The sequence below is a fragment of the Taurulus bubalis genome, assembly GCF_910589615.1.
Source record: "Taurulus bubalis genome assembly, chromosome: 17".
NCBI classification, from domain to species: Eukaryota; Metazoa; Chordata; class Actinopteri; order Perciformes; family Cottidae; genus Taurulus; species Taurulus bubalis.
This window is the reverse complement of record NC_136605.1, coordinates 23393853-23405127: the sequence shown is the minus strand read 5'-3', so window position 1 is coordinate 23405127 and position 11275 is coordinate 23393853. Positions and strand designations below refer to the sequence as shown.

Here is an 11275-nt window from a genome sequence, read left to right as displayed (position 1 = left end):
TATTGAGGATTTTGTTGGGGGAGCCGTAGAGGATGCTGTTGCAGTAATCGAGTCTGGATGTTATGAGGGCATGGATGAGGATTTCGGTGGTGGCAGGGGACAGGGAGGGCCGGAGGCGTGCAATGTTCCTGAGGTGGAAGAAGGCAGTTTTGGTGATGTGGTTTGCGTGGGGGAGGAAAGAGAGGGTGGGGTCGAGGATGATGCCGAGGTTGCGGACCTGGGTGGAGGGGGTGACGATGGAGCCATCAATGTTCAAAGAGAAGGTCTGGGCTGAGCGGGTGAGGGAGTTAGGGCCGATAATGAGTATTTCAGATTTGTTGGAGTTGAGTTTGAGAAAGTTTTGTTGCATCCATGATTTTATTTCAGTGAGACAAGTGGTGAGAGTGGAGTGGGTGACAGAGGTAATGGTCTTGGAAGAGAGGTAGAGTTGGGTGTCGTCAGCGTAGCAGTGAAAACTGAGACCATGATGACGGATGATTTGTCCAAGGGGAAGGATGTAGATGATGAAGAGGAGGGGACCAAGCATGGAACCTTGGGGGACACCGTGGGTGACTAGGGAAGTGGAGGATTTACAGTTATTTATTGCAATGAATTGATGTCGGTCTGAGAGATATGAGGTGAACCAGAAGAGGACAGTGCCAGTTATGCCAATGGATTGCTGGAGACGTGAGAGGAGGATGGAGTGGTTGATGGTGTCAAAGGCGGCGCTGAGGTCAAGGAGGATGAGGATGGTGAGGAAGCCAGAGTCAGCAGAGAGAAGTATGTCGTTGGTGACTTTCAGTCGGGCAGTTTCTGTGCTGTGTTTTGGACGGAAGCGGATTGGAAGGGTTCATAGAGGTTGTTGAGATTGAGGTGGGATTGGAGTTGAGATGCAACAGATTTTTCAAGGATTTTGGACAGGCAGGGGAGGTTGGAGATGGGCCGGTAGTTATTGGGGATTTCGGGGTCAAGACCAGGTTTTTTCAGCACAGAGGTGAAGGCACCGAGCTTAGTAGTGGGGTGGGGGGGTATGAGACCAGAGGACAGTGAGGAGTTGATGATGTTTATGATGAGAGGGGAGAGAGAGGGAAGGCAAGCCTTGACTAAAGAAGAAGGGAGGGGTCGAGGGCACAGGTGGAAGTCTTCATGCTGGAGACTATGGAGGAGAGGTCTGTTTCAGTGATTGAACTGAAGGATGAGAGTGAGTAGCTTGGAGGTGGGGGAGGGTCATGTTGAGGGCTGGGGGTTGAGGTAGTGGAAGGGGAGGGGGCGGCTAGATGGTTGTGAATTGTAATGATTTTGTCGTTGAAGAAGGATAGGAATGAGTTGCATTTGGTGGTAGTGAAGGAGGTGGAGATGATGTCCATGGGTTTGAGTAGTTTGTTGATGGTGGAGAACAGCGTTTTGGGATTGTTGGAGCCAGATTGGATGATGGAGGAGTAGTTAGAGGAGCGAGCAGCGTTGAGGGCATCTTTGTATTTTTGTTGGTGGAGTTTGTAGGCATCAAGATAAACAGTGAGTCCAGTTTTCTTTGCAAGGCGTTCCAGTTGACGGCCCTGCACTTTGAGGTGGCGAAGTTGGTCAGTGTACCAGGGGGCAGAGTGGGTGAAGGAGATGAGTTCAGATTTTTTGGGGGCAGTGAGGTCGAGACAGGAGGAGAGTGCATCATTATAGTAATTGACCAGTGTAATGGGGGAGGCAGTCGAAATAGGGGCAGAGGCAGAGACGATGGCAGCCAAGGAGGAGGAGAGCGAGGGGAGGTTGATGGATTTGATGTTCCGGAATGTTATGGTGCGGCTCTGCTTAACATGGGGGTTGGGGGTGTCAATGTCCAGGGTGATAGCCAGGTGGTCAGAGATGGTGAGGTCAATACTGGTTAGGTTGGTGATGGTAATGCCGGATGTGCAGACCAAGTCGAGTGTGTGTCCTTTTTTGTGGGTGGGAAAGTTGACATGTTGGGTGATGTTGAAGTAGTTGAAGATGTCCAGGAGTTCTGTGGAGTTTGTGGAGTCAGGTGAGTCGACATGTATGTTGAAGTCGCCGAGTAGCAGAATGGATGGAGAGATGGCGCAGAGTTGTGTGAGGAATTCAGACAGATCAGAGGGAAAAGCAGGGTTAGGTTTTGGGGGGCTGTAAATGACTGCAATAACCAGGGGTTTGGGACCAGACAATTTAAAAGAGAGGTGTTCAAATGAGAAGGGAGCCGGGATGGTTATTGCACTTGTAGTGATGTCAGTTCGAAAAATGGTGGATAATCCACAACCACGCCCATGAAGTCGTGGTTTGTCCATGCATGAGTATCCAGGGGGTGTGGTTTGGTTTAATGAAAAGTAGGGCTGCAACAACGAATCGATAAAATCGATAAAAATCGATTATCAAAAGTGTTGGCAACGAATTTCATTATCGATTCGTTGTGTCGCGCGATTATTACGCCGGCAATAAGTCGCGAAGAAAAAAAAAAGAGCGGAGCAGAGCAACTGGCCGGCCAGCGTTTCTGAGATTGAAGTGAGACACGAGAAAAGCTGAGGTTGTGATCTTCTCAAAAATAGAAGATCTTTGACAAGTCGAGTCTTGGCCAATCAGCGTCTTCATGTTCCTCAAACTTGTTTTTAATGGAAGCTAGTCAGCTTGCTATCGCGTTAGCTAACGTGTTTGGGTTGTGTATTGTCGTTAAAGTTACGTTATGTTCCGTTACAGTTCAGTCTTGTAAAAAACGTAACGTGATGAAACATGCCGTCACCCCCCGGTCTGGTTCAGTTCACCAGTCACTCGTTAACGTTAAACCGGCTCACCGGAGGATCTGGCTAAAGGTTTTTTTTTATTTTTTACTCAAAGTAGAATGAAGCAACACCCGGGGATGTGATGTTAAGTCTGAGGTGCTATGCCGGTAGTCACAGACTTAATGACTGGAGTTGGAGAAGTGGTAGTTGAGAGGCTGGCTCGTCGGTAACCACCGGCTAGCGAGAGACCGCGGCCAGCCAGCTAGTTGTCCAGGTGAAGAGCAGTGGAGAGCAGGAGAAGTGACCGCTACGATCCGCAGCAGGCAGGTTATCGGAGCAGGACAGGTGGGAGGCTGTCCAGGCAGGAGTATCCAGGAGGGAGCCGGCTAGCTCGTCGGTAGCCGTCGGCTAGCGGAAGACAGCTAGCTAATTGCCCGTAGCAGTGAGGAGCAAGTGCAACAGGTTACAAACAAATCCGAGTCGGAGCGTTTGCAGTGCACTGTTACGTTAAACAGAGAATAATGGCTATTTACGGTGCAAAAACGTAACTACGCCGTTAAGTAAATGATAAGAAAGTATATGAAAAAATGTTGAAATGGTAAGCTAAATCAAGAACAAAAACTGTGCCTTAAATTCACTGACTGATAGTTTCCTCAAAGAGAGCCGCCATCTTGTTTCAGTGGTTTGTGTCAAACTGAAGGAGAACAGAACAAAACTAACGTTTTCATGCCAGAGAAAGAAAAACAACTCAGAAAAAAAAATATTATTCTCTGCTTTCTGCTCTAATGCTGCTTTCCATGGTCATAATTACTTATTAACTGAACATACATGGTCATAATTACTTATTAACTGAATATCTTCTTTTTTGACATGTTGGACAACCTGTCATTTTGATGTGAATCTCTGATCAACGTGGAGCCCTGACTACCAGCTTCAACACCAAAAAAGGTCCTTATATGGTGTCAGAGAACACAAACCTAAAGCCCCGGACACAGCCCTGCGGTGAGCCGGCCTCAGCCTGAGACAAAGGTAAAGCAGAAGTCATGTATGGGCCCCTAGAGTCTTGCCAGTCGACAGGTAACGGGCCGTTGAGATGTGCCTTCTAAGTACTTTTGAAGTTGCATTTGTAACTGGTGAATACTTTTCTATCTTTGGTGAAATAAATATTGATTGATATCAAAGTGTACATCAAGTCAGTGCGTTCGTAGCTCATTTCTTTGATTTCCTCAATTCTTGGCACCGAGCCCTCAGAGAGCCAGAGGCAGAGCTCCACGTCGACCCGCCCCGGCAGCCCCGAGGGGAGTCCGAGGTTCATCCATCACGGCTCCACTCACTGATAAAGATACAGGACACACTTACATCACAGCCACATATTTGTTGTAATGAACTAGAGAGTTACGGTGACTGGTTGACCTCTGACTGTCTGCTGGACACCGCTGGGTGTCTACGGGTAGAGAGCGGGTTTAATAAGTATTAAATCCCCTTGTAAGAGTTTGTCATAAATTTAACAATTGTTGGTAGTTTGATAGCATCCGAGCCGAAAGCCTAAGATAACCAAGGTAGTCCCTTTCTCTCGAGACCCGGGTCGTGTGTGACGGTCGGTTCTCGTGTTGCTTGGTGACTTATTTTACTGTTCAGTTATTTGGTGGTTGTGAGGTTTTGGGAACATATTCTGATTTTCTAGTTTAGCACCAGGTCATATTCCTGCGCGGAGGTTTATTCTGCTCGAGGCTGGACGGGTGACCCGTGTGTCCGAGCCCAGCGCGGTGGGCTGGTGGTCTGAGGGCTGGACCCTCACGGTGTCCCGCTGGCTCGCCGCGCACCTGTCCCTTGTCGAGCTTCTCTCTCTCTCTCTTTCTAAAAAAAGCATTTGATTTGTATATTAAAATAAAATAAATAAACGGTTAACGTGCAGGAATAACACTTACACTGCTGTGATAAAGAGCTCACCAGCCTTTAATTCACACGATGAAGAGAAGCTGACACATATTAAGTGTGGATGGTAATAATAATAATAATAATAATAATAATAATAATAACTGTATTTGCAGGGTTCAAGCTGTGACCAGCAAACAGTAAAAACACCATTTAAAACAAATGTAAACATGAAAATAAATAAAAGACAGAATAAGAGTTGTATTGTGTAAACAAAGACACACAAAGTGTGTTTTACAACGGAAAGTGTTTTTATTGCTTTAATAACTTTAGTATTTAGTTTACAAATACAGAATATTAATATTCACACTGTCTCTGATTAGGACCCGGACCAGGTCTCCAGGTGAGCTCACCTGGTAACAGGTAGGCCCGTGCACGAGCGAGCACGTGCACGTGTTTCACAGCAGGTGAGCTCACCTGGTAACAGGTAGGCCCGTGCACGAGCGGCTCACAGCACATGCACGCGCTTCACAGCGGCCGCTCTCACCTGGAGCAGCCGGTTCTCAGCGGCCTCCGCGGGACGCGCTGCCCGGAAACACGCCCGGTAGCCGGCTAGCTGCTCTCCGGGAGCGTCGCGGAGGTAAACAGAAGCAGCGCCTCCATGTTATCTGGCCGAGCGACGTCAGCGCGGGAAGGATTCATGATGACACGAAGCCCGCTCGCGACTCCACAACGAGACGGCCATGTTGTTGTTGTTGTTGTTGTGTTTAAATGGCTGTCCCGCAGTCACGAACCCCTCTGGCTACTGTCGCTATGTTTAAAGTTGTCATCATGGACACCATCTTCCTTTTTTTTTTAGCGTCAAGTGACAGCAGGAAACCCCGTGCACACCGGAAAAGAACGGCGTCCTTTCGAAGTAAAAGCCCCGAGAAAAACGAAGCCCGAGTTTAAAAGAAAGTGTCCCTCAACGCAGAAAAGAGTTTTCTGAATACTTTCCCTAAAAATAACAAGGGCCCACTTTTACAAAGTGATTCCAAGTGTGGCATGTATTTATACATATTATATATTGGAATATATATTGATCATATCTTTAAATACTGCATATGCTGCACATAGAACAACAACGAAAGGGTATATCCTATTTGACTATATATATATATATATATATATATATATATATATCGATGTCTTAAATGTCTTTTATTTATTTTTATATATATATATATATATATATATATATATATATATATATATATATATATATATATATATATATATATATATTATCCTCTTGTCTTGAGCTGTACTGAACCTGTATTATGCTCTTTTGTTTAAAATGTAAAAAGTTAAAAGATGGTTCATTCTTGTAGAGGAAGCTCAGACTGGAGAAGTGTTGTGATGTTTCACTCAGTAAAACAAGGTGAACATTCTACATTACAAGTCCTGGTTTAACAAAGTGCAGAAGTGTTTTCAACAAAACATTTAAAATAATTCATCGTTAAACCTTTTGGTTTATATATGTATGTTTTTATGGAAGATCTTGACCTGAAGGTGTGGAGTAAAGACTGGAGGAAGAAATGGAATCATTAAAGTAAAGTACAAGTACCTCAGACGTTGTACTCAAGTTAATGCAGTTTTTACTAGCGCGTATACAGCAGTACTCATTACAGTTTGCACAATAAATGTTAAGATGTTAGTATTTATTGTTGATTGTATGTGTTCCACTATATGCTGTTAAGAGGAACGGTAATCAGGGCTTTTATTTTGAAATAATCACTCAGTTTCAGTGCTTAACTTTATTGATCAGGATGACTTGAAGCTCTTCTTCCTCCACATGAACACAATGATATTATATATAAGATTATATATTATATACAAGGATTTAAGAAAACTCTTTCATGGATGAGCTCATTAACAAAATAAAATAAACCGCGACGGTAACTCTCAACCTGGAAAGTGTACCAAGCATCTACCTGCAATTTTGTAAAGTTTAATTTAAATTATGTAGTTGATAAAATAGAAAATTCTTGACCAGTTTAATGACGACACAAACAGCAGAGGTTACGAGAGACACACACACACATACACACACACACACACACACACACACACACACACACACACACACACACACACACACACACACACACACAGTGACTGTACAGATAAAAATATATACATAACACAACATCAAGATCATTTTTGGGAAACATCTATTAAACGTTGCAGTTTTTCACCATTGAGTCAAAAATAACTGTAAATGATGAAAAAAGGTTAATAACTGATATGAACATATTTAAAACCAAATGAATTAAACCTGATTTATTAAATTAATTTGTAGTTTTAAAAATATTTTTTGTGGGTAAAGATACAGGAAACGTTCTCCGTGTTCCAGTGAAGACAAACGTGACGTTTCTTTCATAAACAGTCGAGAGTCTGGTCCAGAGTCATGTTCAGGAGGAGGTCTGGTCCAGAGTCCGGTCCAGAGTCCGGTCCAGAACTTGGCGAGTCAGCCTCAGGTGTTCCCTCAGCTGGTCCGTGTCTCTCTCTGCCTTGGCCCTGCTGATGCTCAGCTCTGTGTGCAGGTCTTTGCTCTTCTTGGTGGCGCTCCTCTTGTCCTGTAACAGGAAGGAGGAGCTACTGAGTTCTCTTCTCTGATGCACAGAGGAGAGAACTCTTCTGAGTTCTCTTCTGTGATGCACAGCATGTTATTCAGGAGTGTGATTCTCACCCTCAGTGCCGTCTGCAGGTCGTCCCTCAGAGACGTGATCTCCTGCTTCAGTCCCTGGAGCTCAGACTCCTTCACTCGCAGGGTGATCTGAGAGCAGAGACATCCCATAATCAGCTTCATGTCTAGAGGAACACTCCTTCACACTGATTAATAAAATAGCCGTACCTCCATCTGGTACACGCCCATGTCCGGCCGCAGAGGCAGCTGGTCCTGTTGGGCCAGAGAACAGAGTCTGGAGATCTCAGCTGAGAGGCGACCGCTCAGCTCCTGAGGACAAACGATGATATATATATATATAAATATATATATATATATATATATATATATATATATATATATATATATATATATATATATATATATATATATATCCACCATCATCCCCATCCCCAACAAACCCAGGATCACAGGACTTAATGACAACAGGCCCGTCGCTGCCCTCTGTGGTCATGAAGTCTTTTGAGCGCCTGGTCCTGTCCCACCTCAAAACCCTGACTGACCCACTCCTGGTCCCGTCCCACCTCAAAACCCTGACTGACCCACTCCTGGTCCTGTCCCACCTCAAAACTCTGACTGACCCACTCCTGTACCCTCTGCAGTTCGCCTACAGGGCCAACAGGTCTGTAGACGATGCAGTCAACATGGCCCTCCACTACATCCTCCAGCATCTGGACTCCCCAGGAACCTACGCCAGGATCCTGTTTGTGGACTTCAGCTCTGCCTTCAACACCATCATCCCGTCTCTGCTGCAGGACAAGCTCTCCCAGCTGCACGAGCCCGACTCCACCTGCAGGTGGATCACAGACTTCCTGGCTGACAGGAAGCAGCACGTGAAGCTGGAGAAACACATCACCAACAGCTACACCTCCAGTCACCAGTCCGTCAAGCTCCTGAAGTTTGCGGATGACATCACCCTCATTGGACTCCTCTCTGGTGGGGACGAGTCTGCCTACAGGTGGGAGACTGACCACCTGGAGACCTGGTGCAGCCAGAACAACCTGGAGCTCAACGGCCTGAAGACAGTGGAGATGGTGCAGTTCTACACTGCCATCGTTGAGTCCATCCTCTGCTCCTCCATCACCGTCTGGTACGCTGCAGCCACTGCCAAGGACAAGGCCAGGCTGCAACGCGTCATCCGCTCTGCGGAGAGGGTGATTGGCTGCAATTTGCCATCCCTCCAGGTCTTGTCCACTTCCAGGACACTGAAGCGGGCAAGAAAGATCGCAGCTGACCCCTCTCATCCTGGACACAACCTGTTTGTGTCCCTCCCCTCTGGCAGGAGGTTGAGGTCCATCAGGACTAAGACCTCACGCCACACTAACAGTTTCTTCCCGTCGGCAGTCGGGCTCATCAACAGAGCCGGGTTCCCCACTGACTGACTACCATCACAGGACTATTCTCGGAGAATTCTTTCGGACCATTTATTTTTATTTTTCTTCCTTTTTATTTTTCTTCCTTTCTCTCCTCTTACCGGTCACTCCACTGCACACTTCATATTTAAACACTCATGCCACATACACTTAACTTTAACTTTAACTTAAACACACACGTCACTTTAACATACACTTATATTAATGTTATCTGTTGTCTGAGCACTTTATCCTTATCTGATTTAGACATCATTGCACTGTTGCTGTCGTTGATTGTTGTTTGTCTCGTCTAATGTCTATTGTCTAATGTATGCACCTTCCGCCTAACTAAATTCCTCGTTTGTGCAAACATTCCTGGCAATAAACGGTTTCTGATTCTGATTCTGATGGTGGTGGACTTCAGAAAGAATGCAGCCCCACCCGCCCCTCTCACCCTGTGTGACTCGCCTCTCATCCTGTGTGACTCCCCTCTGACCCTGTGTGACTCCCCTCTCACCCTGTGTGACTCCCCTCTCATCCTGTGTGACTCCGCCGTCAACGCTGTGGAGTCCTTCCCTCTTCCTGGACTCCACCCTAACCCAGGATCTCAAGTGGGAGCTGAACATCAGCTCCATCACTAAGAAGGCCCAGCAGAGGATGTTCTTCCTGAGGCAGCTGAAGAAATTCAACCTGCCAAAGAAAATGATGGTGCAATTCTACACTGCCATCGTTGAGTCCATCCTCTGCTCCTCCATCACCGTCTGGTACGCTGCAGCCACTGCCAAGGACAAGGCCAGGCTGCAGCGCATCATCCGCTCTGCTGAGAGGTGATTGGCTGCAATCTGCCGTCCCTCCAGGACTTGTTCGCTTCCAGGACTCTGAAGTCAGCTAGAAAGATCGTAGCTGACCCCTCTCACCCTGGAGCATCAGGCCCAAGACCTCACGCTCCATCAGGACCAAGACCTCACGCTCCATTAGGCCCAAGACCTCACACTCCGTCAGGACCAAGACCTCACAGTCCATCAGGACCAAGACCTCACGCTCCATCAGGACCAAGACCTCACACTCCATCAGGACCAAGACCTCACGCTCCATCAGGACCAAGACCTCACACTCCATCAGGACCAAGACCTCACAGTCCATCAGGACCAAGACCTCACACTCCATCAGGACCAAGACCTTACAGTCCATCAGGACCAAGACCTCACCCTCCATCAGGATCAAGACCTCACACTCCATCAGGACCAAGACCTTATAGTCCATCAGGACCAAGACCTCACGCTCCATCAGGATCAAGACCTCACACTCCATCAGGACCAAGACCTCACGCTCCATCAGGACCAAGACCTCACGCCACACCAACAGTTTTTTCCCGTCGGCAGTCAGGCTCATCAACAGAGCCCGGGTTCCCCACTGACTGACTCTGTCACCCCAGGACTATTTCTTTCTTTTCTTTCTTCTTACCGGTTAGTCTGAGCACTTTATCTTATACTTGATTTAATATCATTGCACTGATGTTGTCGTTGATTGTTGATTGTCTCGTGTCTAATGTATGCACCTTCCGCCTAGAAAAATTCCTTGTTTGTGTAAACATTCCTGGCAATAAACGGTTTCTGATTCTGATTCTGATTTAGAGGTACTGTAATGTTCTCTTTGGAGGTACTGTAATGATATATAATGTTCTCTTTAGAGGTACTGTAATGATATATGACGTTCTCTCTACTAGAAGAGCATCATAATGGGTTAATGCATCATAATGGGTAAATGCATCATGATGGGTTAATGCATCATAATGGATTAAAGAGTGTATGGAGCCCTCGCCTGGTTCCGGGTCCTCAGGTCCTGGTTCTCCTGCTGGCACTGACACAAGGCCTTCCTCTCGGCGTCCAGAGCCTGGACCAGGTGTCCGTTCTCCAGACACTTCAGAGAGAACTGCTGGGACAGAACCTCCAGCTCCCGCAGGTACGACGCCAGCTCCTCCCTTCAGCGAGAACACGGCATGTTAGAACCCACGAGAGGCTTAGTTTGTTAACGGGTTATACATATATACATACATATATATATATAAATATATATATATATATATATATATATATATATATATATATGCATATATATATATATATATATATACATATATATATATATATATATACATATATATATATATATACATATATATATCTCTACCTGTGCCGTCTGAGCGCGTCCTCCAGGTGAGCGTCTCCTGAGCCGCTCTGACAGAGACATCTCTTATGCTTCTCCAGCTGCAGCCGCTGAGCCTTCTGGACGGCTGCCAGCGCTGGAGATATTATATAATGTACATTTAACTTATTAACAACAAAGTAAAGCTCAAACTGCATGTTGACCAACTACATTACAGGTGAATAATAATTAAAAGGATTAATTAAAAACTTAATCATACAACTATAATAGTAATTTAACTTTACTGATGACAACAAACTCTTCTTCTTTAGTTGAGAAGAATAACTTAAAAAAATTTAGCACGTTTTGATCTTTGAATATTTAATTTGATTTGACTTTTTAATAAGAAACTTCAGCAATCAGGAAAAAGGAATCAGCACGTTTTTAATTTGACTTGTTTATCAAATATACAGATA

General features: G+C 45.6%; 1 protein-coding gene across 1 annotated transcript in view; it reads right to left on the bottom strand.

Annotated features, from left to right (window-relative positions):
* Positions 1–6355: 6355 nt before the first annotated feature.
* The window catches only part of LOC306749630 (uncharacterized protein), a gene marked incomplete at its 5' end in the record, with an annotated part of 38424 nt that continues 33504 nt past the window's right edge, over positions 6356–11275 (bottom strand). Inside the window, 5 exons of the mRNA XM_079232941.1 lie at positions 6356–7192; positions 7306–7392; positions 7471–7572; positions 10476–10635; positions 10845–10956. Coding sequence (XP_079089067.1) covers positions 7028–7192; positions 7306–7392; positions 7471–7572; positions 10476–10635; positions 10845–10956 — 626 coding nt within the window. The 3' untranslated portion in view covers positions 6356–7027. The remainder of the gene's footprint in view (positions 7193–7305; positions 7393–7470; positions 7573–10475; positions 10636–10844; positions 10957–11275) is intronic.